Source organism: Marmota monax, unplaced genomic scaffold (assembly GCF_021218885.2).
Source record: "Marmota monax isolate L192 unplaced genomic scaffold, Marmota_monax_Labrador192_F-V1.1 WCK01_AAM20220418_F8-fsc00022, whole genome shotgun sequence".
In the NCBI taxonomy this organism is placed as follows: domain Eukaryota; kingdom Metazoa; phylum Chordata; class Mammalia; order Rodentia; family Sciuridae; genus Marmota; species Marmota monax.
The window spans coordinates 26,066,400-26,091,655 of NW_026695215.1; the positions used below are offsets into that span (position 1 = coordinate 26,066,400).

At 34.8% G+C, this 25,256-nt stretch overlaps 1 protein-coding gene across 8 annotated transcripts in view; it reads right to left on the reverse strand.

The window, feature by feature from the left end:
- Positions 1–25,256, reverse strand: part of Dock3 (dedicator of cytokinesis 3) — a 680,226-nt gene that overhangs the window by 181,013 nt on the left and 473,957 nt on the right. For all 8 annotated transcript variants that reach the window (XM_058574833.1, XM_058574836.1, XM_058574835.1 and 5 more), the window contains exons 10-12: positions 23,101–23,182; positions 16,920–16,980; positions 15,427–15,574 (exon numbers count right to left, since the gene is read on the reverse strand). In XM_058574833.1, coding sequence (XP_058430816.1) covers positions 15,427–15,574; positions 16,920–16,980; positions 23,101–23,182 — 291 coding nt within the window. The remainder of the gene's footprint in view (positions 1–15,426; positions 15,575–16,919; positions 16,981–23,100; positions 23,183–25,256) is intronic.

The window sequence follows — 25,256 nt, forward strand, 5'->3', positions numbered from 1 at the left end:
CCTAGATAACAGATACTTGTTGACAACCCTCTCTTGGGACATCTCCATCTTTGGGAGATTTGCTTTCTTTTTATTACTCTAATAAATCCTGCTACTTTGATCTTACTCTTGTGTCCATGGATTTCATTCTTCAAATTCATGAGATAAAGAACCCACCCAACCATGCTCTGTGTTACACAATCACAACAGTATGAAACTAGAATTTAGTAATGAATGCTGGAAAATTCACAAATACATGAAAATTAAATAACACTCCTCCTAAAATAATCAATGGGTGAAATAATAAATCAAAAGGAAAACTGGACCAGGTATGGGGTGCATGCCTATAATCTCAGTTACTGGGGAGGCTAAGGGAAGAGAATTTATTTGAGTCCAGGAGTTTGAGGCCAGGTTGGGCAACACAGTGAGACTCAAAACAACAATGAAACATAAAACAAAAAGAAATAAGAATATACCTTGTAACAAATGAAAATGGAAACAAAACCTGCCCAAACTTATGGGAAGTAGCAAAAGCACTTCTAAGGGGGAAGTTTATAGCAAGAAGTTTCTACATGAAAGAAAAAAAAAGATTCCAAACAAATTAGTTATGTGTCAAGTAATTAGAAAAAGAAAAACAAAATAAGTCCAAAGTTAGGAAAGTGGGGAAATAATAAAATCAGAGAAAACAAAAAATGTAAATTAAAAAGCCAAAAGAAACATCAACATAACTAAGAGTTGGTTCTTTGAAAAGAATCAGCAAAATTAACAAGCTAATGGGGCGGGTACAGCAAAGAATAAGAGGGAGAAAGGACTCAAATAAATAAAATCATAAATAAGAGATATTAAGAGAAATAAGAGATATTATAATTTATATCACAGGAATACAAAAGATCAAAAAAAGACTACCATGAATAATTATATTAAAAACATTGGATAACCTAAAAAAATTGACAAATCTCTAGACACATACAACTCGCAAGTCTGAATCATGAAGAACTAAAAATCTCAATAGACCAATAATGAGTAAGGTGATTGAAGCAGTAATATAAAATCCCCCAGTGAAGAAAATCCCAGTACCAGAAGACTTAATGGGGAAAGTAATTTAAACATTTGAGGATAATTAATATAAATTCTTCTCAAATGAGGGGAGAGAGAGAGAGAAGAAAGAGGAGGAGGAGGAGGAGGAGGAGGAGGAGGAGGAGGAGGAGGAGGAGGAGGAGGAGATGCTTCTAAACCCTTTTTACAAGGCCAGCATTAACCTGATTCCAAAGTTATGTAGTCATACAAGAAAAGAAAATCACAGGCCAATATCTCTGATAAACATATAGATGCAAAAAATCCTTAACCAAATTCTTGCAAACAGAATGCAATAGCACATTATGAAGATCACACACCATGATCAAGTGGGATTTGTCTCTGAGATACAAGGAGAGTTAAACATAAGCAAATCAATAAATGTAATACCCCACATCAACAGAATTCTGAATAAAAAACCATATGATCATCTCAATAGAAGCAGAAAAAGTGACAAAATTCAATATCCTTTCATGATAAAAACTCTCAACAAATTAGGTACAAAAGTAATGTACACAAAATTATAAAGACCATACCTGCCAAACTCACAGTCAATATCATATTTAATTATGAAAAGCTGAAAGGTTGTCCTTTAGATCATAAAACAGACAAGTGACAGTCCATTTTGTGTTGATGCAACAAAATACCTGGGGCTGATACTTTATAAAAACAGAGGTTTATTTAGCTCAAAGTTCTGGAAATTCAAGAGCATAGTGCCTGCATCTATGGCTATGAATAGACCTTCTGGCTATATCACAAGATGGCAGATATCATCATGATGGGAGTATATGCAACAGGGAAAGATCACTTGGCAAAATAGAAAATCAGAGATTCAGTGGTCAAGCTTATTATTTTCATAATAACATATTCTCTCTGGGAACTAAGCAGGAACTCTTGAGAACTATATTAATCACTTGTGAGGGTGATACCCCCCAGTGACTTAATTACTTTCCATTAGGCCACACCTCTTAAAGGCTCTGTCATTGCTCAACTCAACATTGACACAATGGGGATCAAACTTCCAGAACTTAAACCTTTGAGAGACACACTAAAACCACATACAAATCATAGTAACAGTGATGCTCACTCTTAGCCCTTCTGTTCAATATAGTACTAGAAGTCCTAGCTAGAGAAAGTAGGCAAGGCAAAAATAACAAACATCCAAACCAGAAAGGAGGAAGCTGAATTATTCACATTTGCATATGACAGATCTTACATACAAAAAACGATAAAGATTCCTCAAAAAATTGTTAAAATAAGCAGATTAAGTAAGGTTGCAAGAAACAAAATCAACATAAAAAAATCAGTTGTGTTTCTATACATTAACAATAAACTACCTAAAAAAGAAATTAAGAAAATAGACTCACCTGAAATAACATTAAAAAAGAATAAAATAGTTAGTAATAAATTTAACTAAGCAAATGAAGACTCTGATTATTAAAAACTATTAAAAAACTATAAAACATTGATGAAACTTTATAAATTAATTAAAGGAAGTTAGCCTATTTTCATATATTGGAAGAATTAATATAATCAAAATGGCCATACACTATGCAAATCAATCTATGGAATTAATAAGATCACTATCAAAATTCCAATGACAGCATTCCTCATAGAAATAGAAAAAGCAATCATGAAATTCATCTGGAAAAATAAGAGACTCTGAATAGCTAAAGTAATCCCTAGCAGGAAGAGCAAAGCAGGCAGTATCGCTATACCAGATGTTAAACTATACTACAGAGCAATAGTAACAAAAACAGTGTGGTATTGGCACCAAAACAGACTGGTAGACCAATGGTATAAAATAGAGGACACAGAGACTCACCCACAAAATTACAATTATCTTATATTAAACAAGGTGCCAAAAACATGCATTGGATAAAAGACAGCCTCTTCAAAAAATGGTGCTGAGAAAAGTGGCAGGATATAAAATCAACACACATAAATCAAAGGCATTTCTGTATATCAGTGACAAAACTTCTGAAATGGAAATGAGGAAAAACACTCCATTCACAATATCCTCAAAAAAAATAAAATACTTGGGAATCAACCTAACAAAAGAGGTGAAAGATTTATACAATGAAAACTACAGGACCCTAAAAAGAGAAGTAGAAGAAGATCTTAGAAGATGGAAAAATATACCCTGTTCATGGATAGGCAGAACTAACATCATCAAAATGGCGATATTACCAAAAGTTCTTTATAGGTTTAATGCAATGCCAATCAAAATCCCAACGGCATTTCCTGTAGAAATAGAGAAAGCAATCATGAAATTCTTATGGAAAAACAAAAGACCCAGAATAGCAAAAGCAATTCTAAGCAGGAAGTGTGAAACAGGCAGTATAGCGATACCAGATTTCAAACTATATAACAGAGCAATAGTAACAAAAACAGCATGGTACTGGTACCAAAACAGGCGGGTGGACCAATGGTACAGAATAGAGGACACAGAGACTAATCCACAAAGCTACAACTATCTTATATTTGATAAAGGAGCTAAAAGCATGCAATGGAGGAAGGATAGTATCTTCAACAAATGGTGTTGGAAAAACTGGAAATTCATATGCAACAAAATGAAACTGAATCCCCTCCTCTCGCCATGCACAAAAGTTAACTCAAAGTGGATCAAGGAGCTGGATATTAAATCAGAGACTCTGCGTCTGATAGAAGAAAAAGTTGGCTCCGATCTACATATTGTAGGGTCGGGCTCCAAATTCCTTAATAGGACACCCATAGCACAAGAGTTAATAACAAGAATCAACAAATGGGACTTACTTAAACTGAAAAGTTTTTTCTCAGCAAGAGAAACAATAAGGGAGGTAAATAGGGAGCCTACATCATGGGAACAAATTTTTACTCCTCACACTTCAGATAGAGCCCTAATATCCAGAGTATACAAAGAACTCAAAAAATTAGACAATAAGATAACAAATAACCCAATCAACAAATGGGCCAAGGACCTGAACAGACACTTCTCAGAGGAGGACATACAATCAATCAACAAGTACATGAAAAAATGCTCACCATCTCTAGCAGTCAGAAAAATGCAAATCAAAACCACCCTAAGATACCATCTCACTCCAGTAAGATTGGCAGCCATTATGAAGTCAAACAACAACAAGTGCTGGCAAGGATGTGGGGAAAAGGGTACTCTTGTACACTGCTGGTGGGACTGCAAACTGGTGCGGCCAATTTGGAAAGCAGTATGGAGATTCCTGGGAAAGCTGGGAATGGAACCACCATTTGACCCAGCTATTGCCCTTCTTGGACTTTTCCCTGAAGACCTTAAAAGAGCGTACTACAGGGATACTGCCACATGGATGTTCATAGCAGCACAATTCACAACTGCTAGACTGTGGAACCAACCCAGATGCCCTTCAATAGATGAATGGATAAAAAAAAATGTGGCATTTATACACCATGGAGTATTACGCAGCACTAAAAAATGACAAAATCATGGAATTTGCAGGGAAATGGATGGCACTAGAGCAGATTATGCTTAGTGAAGCTAGCCAATCCCTAAAAAACAAATACCAAATGTCTTCTTTGATATAATGAGAGCAACTAAGAACAGAGCAGGGAGGAAGAGCAGGAAGAAAAGATTAACATTAAACATATACATGAGGTGGGAGGGAAAGGGAGAGAAAAGGGAAATTGCATGGTAATGGAGGGAGACCCTCATTGTTATACAAAATTACATATAAGAGGTTGTGAGGGGAATGGGAAAATAAACAAGGAGAGAAATGAATTACAGTAGATGGGGTAGAGAGAGAAGATGGGAGGGGAGGGGAGGGGGGATAGTAGAGGATAGGAAAGGTAGCAGAATACAACAGTTACTAATAGGGCATTATGTAAAAATGTGGATGTGTAACCGATGTGATTCTGCAATCTGTATTTGGGGTAAAATTGGGAGTTCATAACCAACTTGAATCTAATGTATGAAATATGATATGTCAAGAGCTTTGTAATGTTTTGAACAACCAATAAAAAATGGTGCTGAGAAAACTAAAAATCCATATGCAACAAAATGAAATTAAACCCATATCTCTCATATGCACAAAACTCAACTCAAGGACCTAGGAATTAAACCAGAGACTCTGTGTCTAATAGAAGAAAAAGTAGGCCCTAATCTTCATCATGAGGGATTAGGTCCCAACTTCCTTAATAAGACTCCTATAGCACAAGAATTAAAACCAAGAATCAATAAATGGGATGGACTCAAACTAAAAAAGTTTCTTCTTAGCAAAAGAAACAGTCTGTGAGGTGAACAGAGAGCCTACATCTTGGGAGCAAATTCTTACCCCTCACACATCAGATAGAGCACTAATCTCTAGGGTATATAAAGAACTCAAAAAGCTAAACACCAAAAAAACAAATAACCCAATCAATAAATGGGCCAAGGACCTGAACAGACACTTCTCAGAAGAGGATATTCAATCAATCAACAAATATATGAAAAAATGTTCATCATCTCTAGCAATCAGAGAAATGCAAGTCAAAACTATTCTAAGATATCATGTCACTCCAGTCAGAATGGCAGCTATTATGAAGACAAACAACAAGTGTTGTCGAGGACATAGGGGAAAAGGCACACTCGTACACTGCTGGTGGTACTGCAAATTGGTGCAGCCAATATGGAAACAGTATGAAGATTCCTTTGAAAACTGGGAACAAAACCACCATTTGACCCAGCTATCCCTCTCCTTGGTCTATACCCAAAGGAGTTATATACCCTATACCCAGTCTATACCCAGCACTACAGGGACACAGCCATATCAATGTTTATTAAAAGCACAATTCACAATATCTAAGCTGTGGAACCAACCTAAATGCCCTTCAGTAGATGAATGGGTTAAAAAAATGTGGCATATATACACAATGGAATATTACTCAGCAATAAAAGAGAATAAAATAATGGCATTTTCAGGTAAATGGATAGCGTTGGAGAAGATAATGCTAAGTGAAGTTAGCCAATCCCCAAAACCCAAATGCCAAATGTTTTCTCTGATATAAGGTGACTAATTCATAGTGGGGTAGGGAGAGGGAGCATGGGAGGAATAGAGGAACTCTAGATAGGGGAGAGGGGTGGGTGGGAAAGGGAGGGGCAGAGGTTAGCAATGATGGTGGAATGTGATGGACATCATTATCCAAAGTACATGTATGAAGACATGAATTGGTGTGAACATACATTATATACAAAACAGAGATATGAAAAATTGTGTTCTATATGTGTATTAGAAATTGTGATGCATTCTGCTGTCATGTATTTACAAAATAAAAGCAATTAAAATAAATTCCAATGGCATTTTTCACAGAAATAGAAAAAACAATTGTAAAATTCATATGGAACCACAAAAGACTCTGAATAATCAAGTCAGTCTTAAAAAGGAACAATAAATCTGGAAACATCACAGTTCTTGATTTCATTATACTGTAAAATTAAATAATAATCCCAGCTGTATGGCACTAGCATAAAAATAGAAACATAGACCAATGGGACAGAAAAATAAGTCCAGACATTTTCAGTCAGCTAATATTTGACTGGGAACATACAATAGGAAAAGGATAATCTTTTTAATAATTGACTATGGGAAAATGAGATATTCACATGTGAATTCTTATCTGATACCATACACAAAAACTAACTTAAAATGAATTAAAGAATTAAATGTGGGCTGGGGTTTTGGATCAGTGGTACAGTGCTCACCTAGCATGTGTGAGGCCCTCGGTTCAATCTTCAGTACCACATGTAAATAAACAAAATAAAGGTATTGTGTCCACCTACAACTAAAAAAATATATTTTTAAAAATAATTAAATGTACGACTTGAAACCTAGGTGAAAACAGGGGTAAAGCTTTTTGACATTAGTCTTGGCAATTAGTTTTTGGAGCAAACTCAAATGCACAGACAATAAAAGCAAAAATAAATTTTATCAAACTGAAAATCATCTACACCGCAAAAGAAATAATCAACATAATAAAAAGTCAACCTATGGATTGTGAGAAAATATCTGCAAACCATATATTTAATAAGCAGTTAATATCCAAATATATAGGAACTCATACAACTCAACAGCAAAATTATCATCATTATTAAAATTAGGGAATAAAGAATCCTAATGGATATATTTCCAGAGAAAATACCCAAATAGCCAACAGGTGTATGAAAAGGTGCTCACATCACTAATCATTATGGAAATGCAAATCAAAACCACAATGAGGAATCACTTCATACCTGTTAAGAGGTCTATAATCAAAAGACAAGAAATAACAAGTGTTGGTAAGAATGTGGAGAAAAGGGAACCTTTGAACTGTTGGGAATATTAATTGGTATGGCTACTATGGAAAACATTTCAGAGGTTCCTCAAACATTAAAAAATAGAGTTACTGTATGATCCAGCAAGCATACTTTGGAATTTATATCCAAATAAACTGATATTAATATCTTGAAGAGATCTGTATTCTTATGTTCACTGCAACATTATTCATACTAACCAAGACATAGAAACGTCCTAACTGTCCATTGATAGATGAATGGACAAACAAAATTTTACCTACACAAACACACAAATGCACACACACAAAATATTATATTATCCAGTCATAATAAACTAGAAAATTCTGCCATTTGTGACAACATGGATGAATCCAGGGGACATTAATAAAATAAGCCAGATTTAAAAGACAAATGTTGGATGATGTCACTTCTTTGTGGAGTCAAAAAAAATGTCAAATTCATAGAAGCAAGTAGAATGGTTGTTGCCAGGACAGGGAGTGTGGAAAAAAGGAGCAAATGGGAACATGTTGATCAACAGATACAAACTTTCAGTTAAAAGATAAATAACTTGGGGCTGGGGTTGTGACTCAGTGGTGAGTGCTTGCCTAGTATGGGCACTGGGTTCAATCCTCAGCACCACATAAATATAAAATAAAGATATTATGTCCACCTAAAACTAAAAAATAAACATATATTTTTTAAAAGATAAATAATTTCTGGGGATATAACATATAACATGATGGCTATGTTTAACAATACTGAATTGCATCTTGAAATCTGCTGAGATAGTAGATCTTAAGCATTCTCTCCACACACAAAAAAAGGGTAATTATGTGAGGTGATGAATATGTTAATTAGCTTGTTTGTGGTAATAGTTTGGTAATGCATATGTACATCAAATTATCATATTTGTCAATTACTCTTTAATAAGGCTTGAAGGAAAAAAGAGAGTGGCCCAATGGATCTTTACACATTTAAGAAGAAGCTTCCATCTAAAAATGGTTTCTAAATAAGGACCTTCAATTTAAAGTAGTTTCATGGATATGTTAATTATGAATCACAGAACTCAAAAACAGTGTTCTGAGAAAATGCTTGTAGGCCTAGTGTCTACACTACATATTAGGAGAGTTTCTGTCAGTCATCACTCAGAGAAGAGGCTGCCACCGGATATTTCCATTACTAAACTCTTTCATGTTATGGGACACATCTTAGCTGTGTATTACTATAAAAAAATCTCATAAAAAGAAAAAGGATTATTTTGGTTCACAGTTTTAGAGGTTTCAGCCAATTACAGCCTTGTTGCTTTGAGTGAGGCAGTGAGGCAGTACACTATAGAGCTCAGTCCACAATGGAGCAGAATCACTTGTTTCATGTCCAGGAAGTGAAAAAAAAGAAAGAAGAAAAGTCAGGGTCCCAGCTTTAAGAAGTGGGGCCTATTGGTCATTGAGGCATGACCAATAGGCCCCACCTCTACTAAAGTTGGCCCAACAGAATCAATCTGAGGATAAAGTCTTTAATATGTGAGCCTTTGGGGGACATCCAGATCCAAACTATAGCAGGCATTCACTGAGTCCTTTCATTGTAAACATTATGATACTATTTGGGTAAGTTACATTAGTCTGAAATAACCTCGATTAATGCTTATAATGTTACCCAACAGAACTGGCTTAAAATTTTTTAAAAAGAGCAAAGTTATGCAGAATTAGTAATCATGCCTGGGATATGAATACCAAATAGAAGTACTGAAGGTTATTTTAAGAATCACCATAAAAGCAGAAAAGTGAGTTCACATACATGGATTTATTGTAACAAATGAAAATAACAACTATTAAGCAACTAAATAGTTGTACCTCAAAATGAATTTCTGATGGGAAAGCATCATCAAGAATTCAAAGAGTAATGCATCAAAACTGGCCTTATGAAATTGAAAATAATGTGCCTTGGAAAACAATGCCAGTTGACTCAGAAAGTGGCTTTAGTAATAACAAGGCAGACATAATGGAATGACTGCATGTGATGAATTTGAATATTATTTTCATAAAATGCGAGTGTGGGGAATAAATAATTCTCAATTTTACATAGTATGTGATTGTTTACATAATCTATAATGACAAACCCAGTTGTCAAAAGTTATAAAAGATTTATTTCTATTTTCTGTAAAATATTAGGATTTCTATTTGGCCTGGCCATATTTTGATGCTTTAAACTTACTTGGAATGCCTGTCCATGCCTTGAACTCACCCACGCCTGGCTTTCCCTTACCAGATAACAACCCTATCTGAAACCCTAATGGCGCCTCATAAATTCTAATGTTGGGATCTAAATTTACTCCCTAAGTGCTGAACCATTTAGACCATTAATCTATTACCTGCCTTAAGTCCTCAAGACACCCCCTTTTGCAACTTTCTGTGCTATGAAGCTTTGCTCCTAGAGAGTTGGAGTACTGTCTTCTATCCCACGGATTTTGGGAAAGGGACAGTCCTGGATAGTCTGAATTACAAGCTTGCTTTAATTTGATTTAAAATTGGAGTCGGTGGTCTTTTCTTTGGATCGTGGTTTAACAATAATACATATTTTATATAACATGATAAAATATATCATAACCAAAATTATAAATTTAATGTTTTAAGCATTTGTTTATTTATTATTTCATTAAAATTGGTCTAAAATGTATACTTGGACTTTTTTCATTGTGAAATTGAACAGTGTTTATCACATATTCAGAACCATTCTGTATGTTGTCACATGCATTTATAGATATCTACTCCCTCCAATGTTCACTTTAGCTCCTGGCACTCTTCTCTTCTGTCCAAAGCTCCAGGGACAATATATCCTGCTCCTGCTCATGACCCTTTGTCCTCTAGCCAACAAGAATTATATGAGGAGTTCCAAGATGGCGGGCTAGAGGGAGGCTGCATTCTGTGTCACTCTGTGACCTCAGATTCAAGTAGTGGGAATACTGTTTCTCTGTGAGTTATTAGAGGACTCCAGACTGCTGATCCTATGTAGGAATCCTGGCCACTATGCTTGTGCAGGTCCCCAGACCAAATCAAATACAAAAGCATATTAAAAAGATAGAGCACCAGAATAAAGTAGTGTTCATCCCAGGGATGCAAGGTTGGTTCAACATACAGAAATCAATAAATGTAATTCATCACATCAACAGACTTAAAAGATAAAAATCATATGTCATCTCAACGGATGCAGAAAAAGCATTTGACAAAATACAGTACCCCTTCATGTTAAAAACCCTAGAAAAACTAGGGATAGTAGGAACATATCTCAACATTGTAAATGCTAAGCCCAAGGCCAACCTCATTCTAGATGGAAAAAAAAACTGAAAGCATTCCCTCTGAAAAGTGGAACAAGACAGGGATGTCCCCTTTCTTCACTTCTATTTAACATAATTCTTAAAACTATAGCCAGAGCAATTAAACAGATGAAAGAAATTAAAGGGATATGGATAGGAAAAGAAGAACTCATACTATCACTATTTTCCAATGACAAGATTCTATATTGAGAAAATCCAAAAAACTCCACCAGAAAACTTTTCAAACTAGTAAATGAATTCAGCAATGTAGCAGGATATAAACTCAACACCAATAAATAAAAGGCGTTTCAGTGACAAATTCTCTGAAAGAGAAACTAGGGAAACTACCCCATTCACAAGAGCCTCAAAAAAAAAAATACTTGAGAATCAACTTAACAAAAGAGGTGAAAGACCTCTACAATGAAAACTAAAGAATGCTAAAGAAGAAATTAAAGAAGACCTTGGAAGATGGAAAGATCTCCCTTGTTCTTGGATAGGCAGAGCTAATACTGTCAAAATGACCATACTACCAAAAGCTCTGTACAGATTTAATGCAATTCCAATCACAATCCCAATGACCTTCCTCATAGAAAGAGAAAAGCAATCATGAAATTCATCTGTAAAAAAAGGAGACCCCGAATAGCTAAAGCAATCCTTAGCAGGAAGAGTGAAGCAGGTGGCATCACTATACCAGACCTTAAACTATTACTACATAGCAATAGTAACAAAACCAGCATGGTACTGGCACCACAATAGACTGGTAGACCAATGGTACAGAATAGAAGACACAGAGACTAACCCACATAAATACAGTTATCTCATACTAGACAAAGGCGCCAAAAACATGCATTGGAGAAAGATAGCCTCTTCAACAAATGGTGCTGGGAAAACTGGAAATCCATATGCAACAAAATTAAATTAAGCACAAATCTCAAATCAAAGTGGATCAAGGACCCAAATTAGACCAGAAACCCTGCATCTAATAGAAGAAAAAGTAGGCCAAAATCTTCATCATGTTGGATTAGGCCCTGACTTCCTTAATAAGACTCCTATAGTGCAAGAAATTAAATCAAGAATTGATAAATGGATGGATTCAAACTGGAAAGCTTCTTCTCAGTGAAAGAAACAGTGAGGTGAAGAGAGAGCCTACAGAATGGGAGCAAATTTTTACCACTCACACATCAGATAAAGCACTAATCTCAGAATATATGAAGAATTCAAAAAACTAAACACCAAAAAAAAAAAAAAAAAAAAACAACACAAACAAATAACCCAATCAATAAATGGGCTAAGAAACTGAACAGATACTTCTCAGAAGATGATACACAATCAATTAACAAATATATGAAAAAGTGTTCAACATCTCTAGCAATTACAGAAATGCAAATCAAAACTATTCTAAGATTTAATCTCACTCCAGTCAGAATGGCAGCTATTAAAAACCCAAACAACAGTAAGTGCTGGTGAGGATGTGGGGAGAAAGGCACACTCATACATTGCTGGTGGGACTACAAATTGGTGCAGCCAAAATGGAAAACAGTATGGAGATTCCTTGGAAATCCTGGGATGGAACCACCATTTGACCCAGCTATCCCCTCTACGGATTATACCCAAAGAACATATACTTAAGAACAGCACACTACAGTGACATAGCCACATCAATGTTTATAGCTGCACAACTCATGATAGCTGAATTGTGGAACCAACCTAGATGTCCTTCAACAGATGAATGGATAAAGAAACTGTGATATATATGCACAATGGAATATTACTTGCATTAAAAGAGAATAAAATCATGACATGTGCAGGTAAATGGATGGAGTAGGAGAATATCATGCTAAGTGAAGTAAGCCAATTCCAAAATACCAAATTTCGAATGTTTTCTCTGATAAGTGGATGCTGATCCATAATGGGGGTGGTGGGGGAGCATGGAAGTAATAGAGGAACTTTGTAGAAGGAAAAGGGGAGGGAGGGGAAGGCAGGGGGCATGAAGTGATAGAATCTTCTCTAGGAAAGGTGGTGGAATGAGATGGACATCATTACCCTAAGTACATGTGACTCTACTTTGTGACTCTACTTTGTGTACAACCAGAGAAATGAAAAATTGTGCTCTATGTGTGTACTATTAATTGAAATGCATTCTGCTGTTATGTACAACAAATTAGAATAAATAAATAAATTTTAAAAAATAAAATAAAGAAGAAAAAAATCATGATATCTATATCAGACAGAAATGCACATAGTGGTTATTATAAATTTGAAGTTTATTAACTTATTTGGATGCAACCTCATTTTCATGCCTCGGTTTCTTAATTTTCTTAAAAGGATGTTTTCAACTACACATATGATATTTAACAACACTACAAAGCAGAGTAGTAGCTTTGGTAGTGATAGAATCTTCTCTTGTTGAGGTTGACTCTGATCAAGGAAAAAAAAAAATAGAACATGACAACTGAGATACTGTACAAGAGCTTTTTATCCTTGCAAAATCCTGTCAAAGAAAGGCTAAAGCATTATCAATAGCAATTAGTAAACCCTTTAAGCTTCAAATTCAATGTAGTCAACAAATGTATCTCCTGGAATTTATTGGAAAGTACTACTCCTGAGGGCTGGATTCAACTGTGCTGATATGGATTTAAATTACTAATCCAAAAAGAATTCCACACTGTAAACAAAGTCAATTTCACAAACATATATTTGGGAGTATGTTTGAAAATCTGTTAACATTTTCAAGTGGAAAAATTATCCTACATTTCAATTCTATAGTTCTTCAAAAGAAAAAAATTTAAAGGCTATTATTTCTACAGACATATCTTTCTTTGGCTTTTAGAATGAGGGACTAAGAAAATGCTATCCATGAATCCTACTTCTTACAAAGTGAGACACTGGTACTGAAACCTGTTTAGAAGCAATTAGGCAAATTAAGCCTGACAGCATGACTTCAGAAGGGTTGCTGTGTAAGCCCCCATCTGTAATGAGAATTTGCATTGAAGCAAGGAACAGCTGATATATTTCAAAAAGATACAATTCTTAGCCCAGCTACTGGATAAGCCAAGGCAGGGGGAATTGCAGTTTATCTTAGCAAGACTGTCTCAAAATTAAAAATTAGGGCTGGGAATGGAGGTCAGTGGTAGAACACTTTGCCTGGTATGCATAGGCAAGTGCTTGATGTTTTGATCTTCTGTTTGATCTTCAGAACTAAAAAAAAAAAAAAAATTAAAACAAGTTTGGGGTGCTCTCCATAGATCTCCTTTTCCTTAGATGGAATACAGTGGGGTGAGATGATAATAATGATTTCAGATTTCTGTTTAGTCTTTTCAAAGGGAGGAAGGCATATGATGAAGCAGGTCTGCCTCCTGCCAATAAAGAAACTCAGGATATGGAGAAGGTCTGTGACTGACGAATGGAAGCAGGACAAAAATGGCTAAATTTTTCTTTGTATGTTGCTATTTCAAAATAAGATCCTCACCCCACAAAGTATACAGCTTTGAACAGAACTTAGCTGAAGGAAAAATAGGTAATGAGGATATTTTTGGCTTTTATTTTGAAATTAATCAAATGTGATTGATTATACAAAGTTCCAGTTTAAGTGTAATTATCATTTTAGGTTGGAGTTGGGCAGAACAACAGACAATGAAGAAAAATCTACAATATTATGGTAAAGATGTATTTACATGGTGATTGGCAATATTTGTCTTAATATGGAAAAGTGATATTAGGCTAAAACTAAAAAAGAAGACAAAACTTTTAAAAAATTCTCAGAAACATATTTGTTTAAAAAACTCATTAAACTCACTACTGAGCTTTTTTTTAATTACTCTTATTTGTATCTAAATCTCTATTTTTTAAAAAAGGCAGACTGGGCTGGGGATGTGGCTCAAGCGGTAGTGCGCTCGCCTGGCATGCGTGCGGCCCGGGTTTGATCCTCAGCACCACATACAAACAAAGATTTTGTGTCCGCCGAAAACTAAAAAATAAATATTAAAAAATTCTCTCTCTAAAATAAAATAAAAAATACAAAAGGCAGACTACATGCCTGGAATCTGTTTCTCCTCTTTACTTTCCTTTTTCTATTGCTAACCAAGAATGATCAGGAAGGGGCTGGAGACATAGCTCAGTGGTAGAGTGCCTGTCTAGCATGTGAGAGTTCCTGGGGGGAGTAGGAGCGGGGTGAGGTGGTGGAAAACTCATGAGGAGACAGACTGCTTCTATAAGGCAGAACTAATTCTATGCCTGGTTGGATCTGACTTAGATATGTGTGGTGGCAGAAATAATGAGCAAGATCTCTACTCCTCAGAAAAACTGACTCTTTTTCAAAGACAGGGCAAACTGGCCCATGATCATTCTTAAAAGCCATCTGAATCACTGACCAGATCAGTTACAAACTGAAGGGCAGAAGACTCTTTTATATCCAAGACATTTGAAAAGTTATATTGTTAGTTCTTCTGAAAAAAAAAAAAATATATATATATATATATATAATAAGGTTCATTCATTCTGGAGAGAAAGTGAATATGTAGAGAGAACAGGAAACGTGTACAGTCAGAATTCCACTCTAGGTAGAAGTTTCCAAATTCAGCTGTTTCAGAATCACCTGAGATGCTTATTTAAAAAGATGGCTGGGCCCCACCCCAAAATGTAGATTAAAATCTTTGCATTTAAAAAACCTCCCTACCCTAAATCCTGGTGATTCTGCATTTACAAGACTTGAAAACAGCTGCTCTTAGGGCAGTGTTGAGAAGTCCTTTGCTGCAAATCATTAACATTCCTGGTATTGATTACTTACGTGTAAACTTTAAGAACAAAATCCTTTTCTTCCTTTAATTCTGTGAGTGACTGGAGGACATCCAAGATGCTTAGGACTGCACAGCCATATGGTCGCCTGTAGTGCAGATGCGCAGGGCCCTTCTTGGAGTCATTCAGGAGCATCCGGCCTTGGGCAGAGCAGAAAGCACTAGTCACACTGAGAACTCCATGCCCCTCTCCATCATCTCCTGATTGTCATTCAAGGATGCCAGAGCTACGGGGACCTAAGAGATCCTTCAAGTTGAAATACTAAAGGGTTGCAGGGAATCATCCAAGGATATTTATGTTGAAAAAAACCCAAATAGACCAAGGCTCCTTTCCTGCACCACACTGTGTCAATCATCCTTATCACCTATCTTGAAATCAACACAACAGTCCATTTATTAATCACATGAGAATAAATGAGTGACCTTAGGAATTTCTTAGAAAAATCAATGAGCTAATACTTTAAACTTGACAGGCAAATTAAGGATAGAAAGTTCAATAATTTTTGCTGCTGATTAAAAACTATGTGAGCACAGATAAGGAGGAGACCGTGTTCCTCTTCCCCCCCACCCAATTTTGTTGCCAAAGGTGCTCCAGAACCACTATGGAAATAGAAACATTCTTATGAAGTGGATGGATGCTTACTTTTCCTATTTATCAACACTGTGCCAACAGTGGCAAAAGGACTTATAAATTCTAGTACCTCAACAAATGCTTTAGTAATTACACAAAAATAGTGGTTTTTTTTTTTTTTTTTTTTTTTTTTTTGTGGGGGCAAAGGACTAAAAACATCCTTTGACAAAATGTACAAAATGATATGCTATAACCCAAACTACAAAGGAAACTTTGTTAGAGCTGCAAAAGTTATGCCATAAACTTGAAATAAGTTTAGACAAACCCACAATAAAACAGCAAGGAAAATCAGTTTTTTTCATTTCAGTTGGAGTGGAAATGAAATTCTATCCTTCTTTTGGAGTAATGACAATAACTCTAATATTGTGGAATATGGTATAGATAGATAATTTTGGATACAAACTACAGCAAAGGGAATGTACCATCTGTTAAGTTGGCACTCCTGGCAACTTCTGTAACATTTTTGAGGGGGAAGGTAGGTATAGGGAGAGGATATTGTGATTGAGAGACTGTCTCAAACCAGACTACTTAAAATAAAAAGTTTGCGAAGAATCCCACCATTACATGTAATTATAATGCACCAGTAAAAAATAAAATTAAAAAATTTGAATCTAAAAGCAAATAGGGAGAAGGTTTCAAGTGGGAAAAAATGCATTCATTTATATCAAACCTAGCTACTGCAGCAGCTGACCTCTTACAACTCAAACAATAACAACAGTAACAAAAAGCAAATTCTAATCCTGAGACCTGAAATAAAAGGAAAGAGCTGGGAAGACAAAACTTAGGCTTAGTGAATATATACATATTCCAAGTAGGGCCAGTCTTACTCATGTGAATGGGTAAAGTGGACAGTACCTATTCGGATCACATGGGCAACAATATGTAAGTCTCTCTTCATGTCTTTGCTGCTCAGATCCTAAGAAAAGGAAAGAAAAAAGAAATAAATTCAGGCAAGTAATATTCAGAAAATAATAAAGTTTCATTTTAAACCTCATAGTGCTTTGCTTTTAGTATATGTTATAGGTAGGGGGAGGGAGATTACAATATACAATACTTTAGTGTTTATAAGAGTGCTATGAAAGTTTGGATATTCTATATGCTTTGGTTGTTTATTTTATTTATAATATTTTCCAGCTTTCATTTTGACTGTCCCCCCCCCCCCCGAAAAACCCCAAATATTTACAAAAGTTGTACTTTGGAAATCTTCATGATTTCACCTCATTTCCTCCACTTTTAAATTTGTTTTTATTTTTAAATTTGTTCTAATTAGTTATATATGAAACTAGAATGAAGTAGGATACATCATACATAAATGGAGTATAATTTCTCATTCTTCTGGTTGTACATGATATAGAATCCCACCAGTCATGAGGTCATATATGTACATAGGGTAATAATGTATGTACATAGGGTAATAATATCTGATTAATTCTACCTTTCTACCTCCATACTTGCTTCCTCCCTTCACTCCCCTCTCCCTAAAGTACCTCTATTATCCACTAGCCTGCCAGCCCTTCTTATTGTGAGTTAGCATCTGCATATCAGAGAAAATATTTGGCCTTTGGCTTTTTGGGATTGGCTTATTTTGCTTAGCAAGATATTCTCCAGCTTTATTCATTTACCAGAAAATGAATAAAGTTTTATTTATTAATTTCATTCTTCTTTAAGGCTGAGTAATATTCCATTGGGTATATATGTCACATTTTCTTTATTCATTCATCTGTTGAAGGGCCTCTAGGTTGGTTAAAATAGTTTATCTATTGTGAATTGAGTTGCTATAAACATGGATGTTTGCCTCATATTTCTTCTATCATCCCCTAAATACATTTTGTCACAAAAGGAATAAATGTTCAGAGCAGAAAAGAATAGGAAAACCTCAAAAGCTTATCAGTGACAAAAAGCTTTTTCTCTACTCATTTTATATCTATTTCATTGTCCACAAATGATTATTACACTTTGACTATGGTACCTTTAAAAGAGATTAATTTGAGTTGTCTGACTTGCTTGGTATCAGAGCATAGGACTATTAAAAGTGATTCACTTGGGGCTGGGGATGTGGCTCAGTGGTAGAGTGCTTGCTTAGAATGCATAAGGCCTTCAGTTCAATCCCTAGCACTGAAAAGAATGATTAATTTGGTTTTAATTAAACCTTGACAATTTGATGTACATTTCAAAGTTTAGACATTTATCATTTATGCTAATTTATAAAGTTAAAAATGTTTTTATTGGAAAAATTTAAGGGCTTCCATTATTATTATTTCCAGTTCAATCGAACCTAGGACAGCTTTAACACTGAAGTATAACTCTAGTCTTTACTTTGAGATAAGGTCTCTCTAAGTTGCCCAGGCTGGCTTGGAACTTGATCCTCCTTCCTCAGCCTCCAGAGTTGCTGGGGTTACAGGTGTGCACCACTATGCCTGGCCTAAGGGTTTCCTTTAAATAAACAAATAGTGTTTTCTGAGAATCAGAAAATTTTTAAATCACAGTTACAAAACTCATTCTTACACATTAAGGATTCATAATCAGAACACATTCTAAAATAAAATGTTTGCTTATTTATATTTTAGTACATTATACTTGAAATAATAAAACTTCCTTTAATATATATTCCATTTCAGATTTTTCATCAGGTTATCAACTCACTGCTCACTTCTGGCTATTACTGTGATTCAGTGATAATGAATGAGGGAAGAGTCCCTTAATTCCCTTTCCTTTTCATACTTCATCTTTTGATTGGTTCCAGATCCCAATTAAAAAAAGACAATGGAGGGGGTCAGTCATGATTTGGAGTGACTTTAGTTTTAAATAATTTTTATACTCTGTTAGAGGATTAACTTTAAGGTAAAGCAAGCAAGGCCCCTAAGGGGCGAAATTTAAGGAGATGTTCACTCTCAGGATACTGTACTTTGCTTGCCTTACCCTTGTTCCAGCCCTGCCATGGTGAATGACCTTGAACAAATGAAAGAAAAGGAGATATTAAAAACTAATGTAAAATGGTGAAAGTGAAGCTTTTTTTCATGTTTAGTGTTTTAAATTTGACTAATTTTGACATAAATGTGACGCCTTTAAAATCTAGACGGTTACAGCACTCTTACAATAGTTTACACATAATGAAATAGGCTATAAAATAATTTAACATAATTGATATTTCTGGATCATAAAGATATATTTTTACATGAAAGTTGTCTTTTAATATTGAAAAAAGATGTTTCAGGCTCCATTCCAGCAATTCCTCTAATTTATAATGGAATTTAAAATAATACTATCCAAATAGTGCTATATTTTGATACTTAATAAGATGGTTACTAATTAATAAATAGAAATTGAAAAACAGGTTACCATTTTTACACTTTTGGAGATTAAAATATGTCTATAACTGAAAGGTCTAGAAAGGTTTGATAAATTTCAAAATGAAATGATTTCTTCTATTATAGTCTAGGTTGTGTTAACTCAAACTATCAAATGGCAAAGAAACAACAATTAATGTTGGTGAGGATGTGGAGAAAAACATACACTAGTACACTGCTGGTGGGAATGCAAATTGATGCTATCATTTTGGAAAGCAGTATGGAGGTTCCTCAGAAAACTTGGAATAGAATCACTATTTGACCCAGCTATCCCTCTTCTTGGTTTATACCCAAAGAACTTAAAATCAGCATATTGCAGTAATGCAGTGACATCAATGTTTAGAGCAGCTCAATTCACAATAGCTAATCTATGGAACTAACTTAGGTTCCTTCAACGGGTGAATGAATTTAAAAATGTGATTTTATATATATATATATATATATATATATATATATATATATATATATATATATATATATGATGGAATATTATTCAGCCTTAAAGAAAAGTATGTTTTTAATAACCCTGTGATAACTGTCTTCAACCATGCACTTACATTTAATAAAATGAGGCTGGAGAATATCATGCTAAGTAAAATATTCCAATCCCCCCAAAACCAAAAGCTGAATGTTTTCTCTGATATGTGGATGCCAATTCACAATGGCAGGGTTGGCTAGGGAAGAACAGAGTTACTTTAGATTAGGTAGAGGGGAGTGAAGGGGAGGGGAGGGGGTATGGGGGTAGGAAGATTAGTAGAGTGAATCAGACATTAATCTATGTACGTATATAACTATATTACCGGTGGGATTCTACATCATGTATAACCAGAAGAATGAGAAATTATATTCCATTATATATGATGTATAAAAGTACATTCTATTGTCAGGTATAACAAATTAAAACAAATAAAAAAAATTTAAAAACCATACTCTTGAAGACTAAGTACCAAGTGTGGCTACTCATGTTAAAATACAAAGACCTGTTAAATCAAGATGGAAAGAGAGATGATGCACTCATCATCTAATGAGTAGGATTTGAATCCTAACTGCATGGCAGGAATTAGATATGCTCACTGGACTATACTCTCTGAACCTATGTAACTAGGAAGCTGGTGACCCACTACACAGTGGGTAGAGATGAGTGAGGACAGTGATTCAAGGCCCAACATCTCAGTTATTTATGTTCAATTTGAAATTTGGAAAAGTTAGTTAATTTATTTCCCTATACCTGAGCTATTCTTTTTCTATAGAGATAATGGGACTTACAAATATAAAATATAGCCATTTTTTTCACATTTAAGCTGCAGAAAATAAGAAATAGGTTATTAGAGTAATAATTTCAGAACTCCAAGAAATCAACACCTAAAATCTCATTTTGAAATGTGGAAAAATATAAATAAATGTACAAAATATGATTCCAACTAATGCAGGGGAAATAGTACAAGTTCATTCTCCAGTAGGTCACTCAAACATAACAGTAAGTAGCATATATTTACTTATTTATTTATGTAAAAAATAATTTTTGAGACCTCAGTATTTGTCACACACTGTGTGAGGTGTTGGATATCTAGTAATGAGTAAATACACATAGATATACTCTCACTCACTCATACATACAGCCATTGTTTATTATGAAAGTCAACAAATTCCTCATTGTATTGGAAATTCATGTAAATATGAAACACTCTTGAATAAATTCTTTCTTCACAGGAAACCCTAAAATCTAACACAGTCAGAGATAATAAGGTTTCAAAGAGAAAGGGTTGTACCACTGATAATGTGAATGTAATGTGGCTCTGAAATCTGCTAAATCTGGCACCCTTTTCCTGATGTTAAGTTAGATAAACAGATTAGCATCAACTATTTTTGTGGCTGCATTTACTTTCATTTTTATTTTTCATTTGTTCATTTTAGTTATACATGACAGTAGAATGTATTTTGACATACATACATGACTCCACTTGTGGCTTCATTTTTTTTTGCATTTATTGAGACTTTGTAGCACATATAGCAATCTGGAAGTCTCCTTTAGTTTATAGGATTAACTCAAGTCTTGGATAATAAGAAAACAGTTCTCATCAAACTTTATATATATATATATATATATATATATATATATATATATATATAACATGAAAGTCCTTAGTAGGTTTGTTCTTTCTCAGTGTGGCAGAACAGGAGCACATCATGAGTGTTGAATGCATCTTTGATTTACAAAATTGGAACTACAGCTTTGGCCTCTGGGCCCATACAGATAATTAAAATGCTAAATGAAAATTTTGTTTTACTGCAATTACATCCAAATGTCATCATAATCAAGTTCATTTTTCAAGTGACAAGGACTATTCATCATATTTGAGGATGGCACATACACATAGGTCTGTTCCCACAAATCCAAGGAACAAGGCATCAACATTTTCTCCTGTTATTTTACTAGATACTAGAGGACCAGGACCTGAAAACACCTTCCAAAATTACTGAAATATTGTAGAGAGATGTGTCTCATCTCCTTCTGTTTCAGAAGCAAGGTCTCAGAGAACCACGTTAGTGGTTAGGCATTCTCTTTTCCTTCTTGCATTACCTTCTAAGCCTTGAATACTGAGTTCAAAGATGGACAAAACATTATTTTAGCTTGGCTAGATTTATAAATATTTTTGTGTATCTGGAACATTTAAAGTTAAAGCTGTTCCTGTGAAAGTAGTTTCTAATTCTATAATAACATCATTTGACATTTTGAAAGATTAAGGTATAGTAAATGAACTGAAGTCAGTTGAACAAATACAGTTTTAGCTTTCAAAGAAAATCACACATTAGATCCCAGATAAATACTATTTGCATTCATGAGGCATAATGTAAACTTTTAGACATCACTTATCAATCACATACCACATGCAAGGTCATTGACAATTTGAGACTATCACATTTCCTAAGCTCAGTGAATTTTGATGTATCTTTTGATGTATCACTGAAACAGATCAAAGAACCCATAATAGTCAAAACATATTTAAAATTGTGACAGTCTTATTTTCTTTTTCAGAAAACAAGTGAACTCAAAGTTGGATAGTTTTTTAATGGGACAAAAATAAATCAGAATCAATTTGAAGAATATACAAGGCAATGTGGTATTGTGAGGTTTAACACTTTTCATTAAGCAAATTACACAACCTTCTCTGAGTTGATGGCTCCATGATTGCAGAGACCATGAACAACAGCATGGCTATTCAGAAAAAATCCTAATGTTCAGATCACAGCAGAAAAAGACTTCCCATCTGGTATTTGAAAGAGGACTATTGAGTTTTTCTATCTTTATTTGAACTTACTTATAGACTGCTAAAGTGCAGATTTAGTGGACACATTTAAGAGAAAACTATGCTTACATATCAGAGACGTTCCCAGTGCCTTGGATAACAATAGTAAAACAGAGTTAAACCAGATTTTGTGGGAAGTAGTTTATAAAATCTGCACCAGTGAAAGGTACTTGATTATATTTCTTTAATAAAAATTCAGTTAAAAACCACACATAATTTTGGTTTTCTATAAATATTTCATTAAATTGGACAGAAACATAAATCAAATTCTATTGTCCCCAGTGTGAAGCAAATAATAAATGCTCATTTCTAAGGTGACAATAGCTATACAGCAGTTAGAGTCAATATCAAAAAATGGGGGGGGGGGGAATTTGCACATACTGTAAAAAGGGCACACATTCGGTCTATCTTCTCTGGGTTTCTTGGCCCACCATTCTTGTTCAGTCTCACCAGAAACCGCTCACTGAAAAGTAGGAAGCAGAAAGAAAACTGTAAAGAACTATACACTTTAGAACAAATAAAAAAAGGTATATACACAGAATTCTCAAATACTTACAGGACAGCTTGTAAGAGATAGGTGAGGCCCAAAACACATATCTAGTAGCAAGACACCCTATTTTTTTTGTGCCAAATAACATGCTGCAGACACTCCAAACTGCCAGATAGATGTTGCTGTTTACGTGTTTGTTGTGGCTGTGAGTTTTATATCTCAGAAGGGCACTAATAAGGACTGTGTCATATTTTTCCCCAATTCCCCCAAAGCACCTGGCACAATGCTAAGCCCATTAACAAGTATCTTTGATGTGAGAACTCTGATCATAATAAAAATATTAATTATATTACAGCTAAAAGAATCTACATTATCCAATTTACATCTTCCTATATGTAACTCTGGAGAATCTATTTTAGGACTAAGGGGAAAAAAACACTACAAGGACTTACAAAAATTTGAGTGAAAAGTAAAAAACAAATGATGTGTTATAACTAAAGCAGAATTTTGTTGAGGGCTGCGATCAAGTCAAGATGGCACCTGGCAGTTTGCCAGGAGGAGTGGTTTGTGAGGCAACGCCACCGAGCCATTAAGATGATGAGGATTCCTTATTGGCTGACTATTGTATCTAGATTATGCTAATTGAGACAAGCTATGTGTAATCAGTAAGGTATATATACCTCTGCTGTACTGAAATAAAGCGACTCCTGCTACCTTGGGTGCCCGCTACCTTGAGTTCCCGCTTCAACCTTCAAGTTGCTTGTCACCTCCCGGTTATTGTGCCCAGCCGGACTGTGGCAGAATTTAAGTCAGTAAATATTTTATTTCTCAAATAATATAGGTAATTCCATACGGAAATTATTGAACTAAAAAAATAACAGCCCATAGATGTAGTTTTTGTAACATTTGGAGAAATATCTCCTTTCTCCCTTATCTCCTTCCAGTCCCTACACAGAATCTCATTTCATCTCTTCATGCTAAGGTTCCCTACCAACTTAACAGGAAAACTGCGGCACGGTGAAGACAAAGTATGGGGCTATAAAAGTAGTTTGCTTCCCTTGTGTCCTCAGTCACACTAACTGAATACATGTGACATCTGTAAAAGGACAGGTATTAAAATATTCTACAAGAATTATAAGATGGAATATCAACTGCATGGTTTGATCAGTTCATGTATTCATTTGTTCATTTAGTTGACACAGTTATTTATTATTATTAGTTTTTCCATGTTTTTGTTGGTATACTATTATTTTACATAATGGCAGGATTTGTTGTTACATATTTGTACATGCAGACAATATAAAAATATAATTTGGCCAATATAATTCCCCAGTATTTCCACTTTTCTTTCCTTCCTCCCTTCCCTTGGTTCCTTTCCTCTACTCTACTGGTCTTCCTTCTAGTTTCATGAGACCCCATGCCACCAATGTTTTCCTTTTTCTTCTCTAGCTTCTAAATATGAGAGAAAACATGAGACCCTTGATTTTCTGAGTTTGGCTTATTTCACTTAATATTCTCAAATTACATCCATTTTCCTATAAATGACATAATTTTATTCTTCTTTATAGATGAATAAAACCATAGATTATACCACATTTTACTTATCCATTCATCCACTGACAGAAACTCAGGTTGGTTCCATCATTTGGCTATTATGAATGTGATGTTATAAATGTGGGTATGTATGTATTGCTATAGTATGCTGACTTTAATTCTTTAGGGTAGACACCTAGGGATGGTATAGTTGGGTCATATGGTGGTACCATTTCTAACCCTAGTCTTTTTTTTTTTTAGTTGTAGTTGGACACAACATATTTATTTTATTTATTCATTCTTATGTGGTACTGAGGACTGAAATGAGAACCTCACACATGCTAGGTGAGCATTCTACTGCTGAGCCACAACCCCAGCCCCTAACCCTAGCCTTATGAGGAACCTCCATATTGATTTTTATAGTGGTTGTACTAATGTACAATTCCACCAATAGTGTAAAAGTGTTCCTTTTTTTTCTACATCCTCCCTAAAATTTATCATTGTTTACATCTTT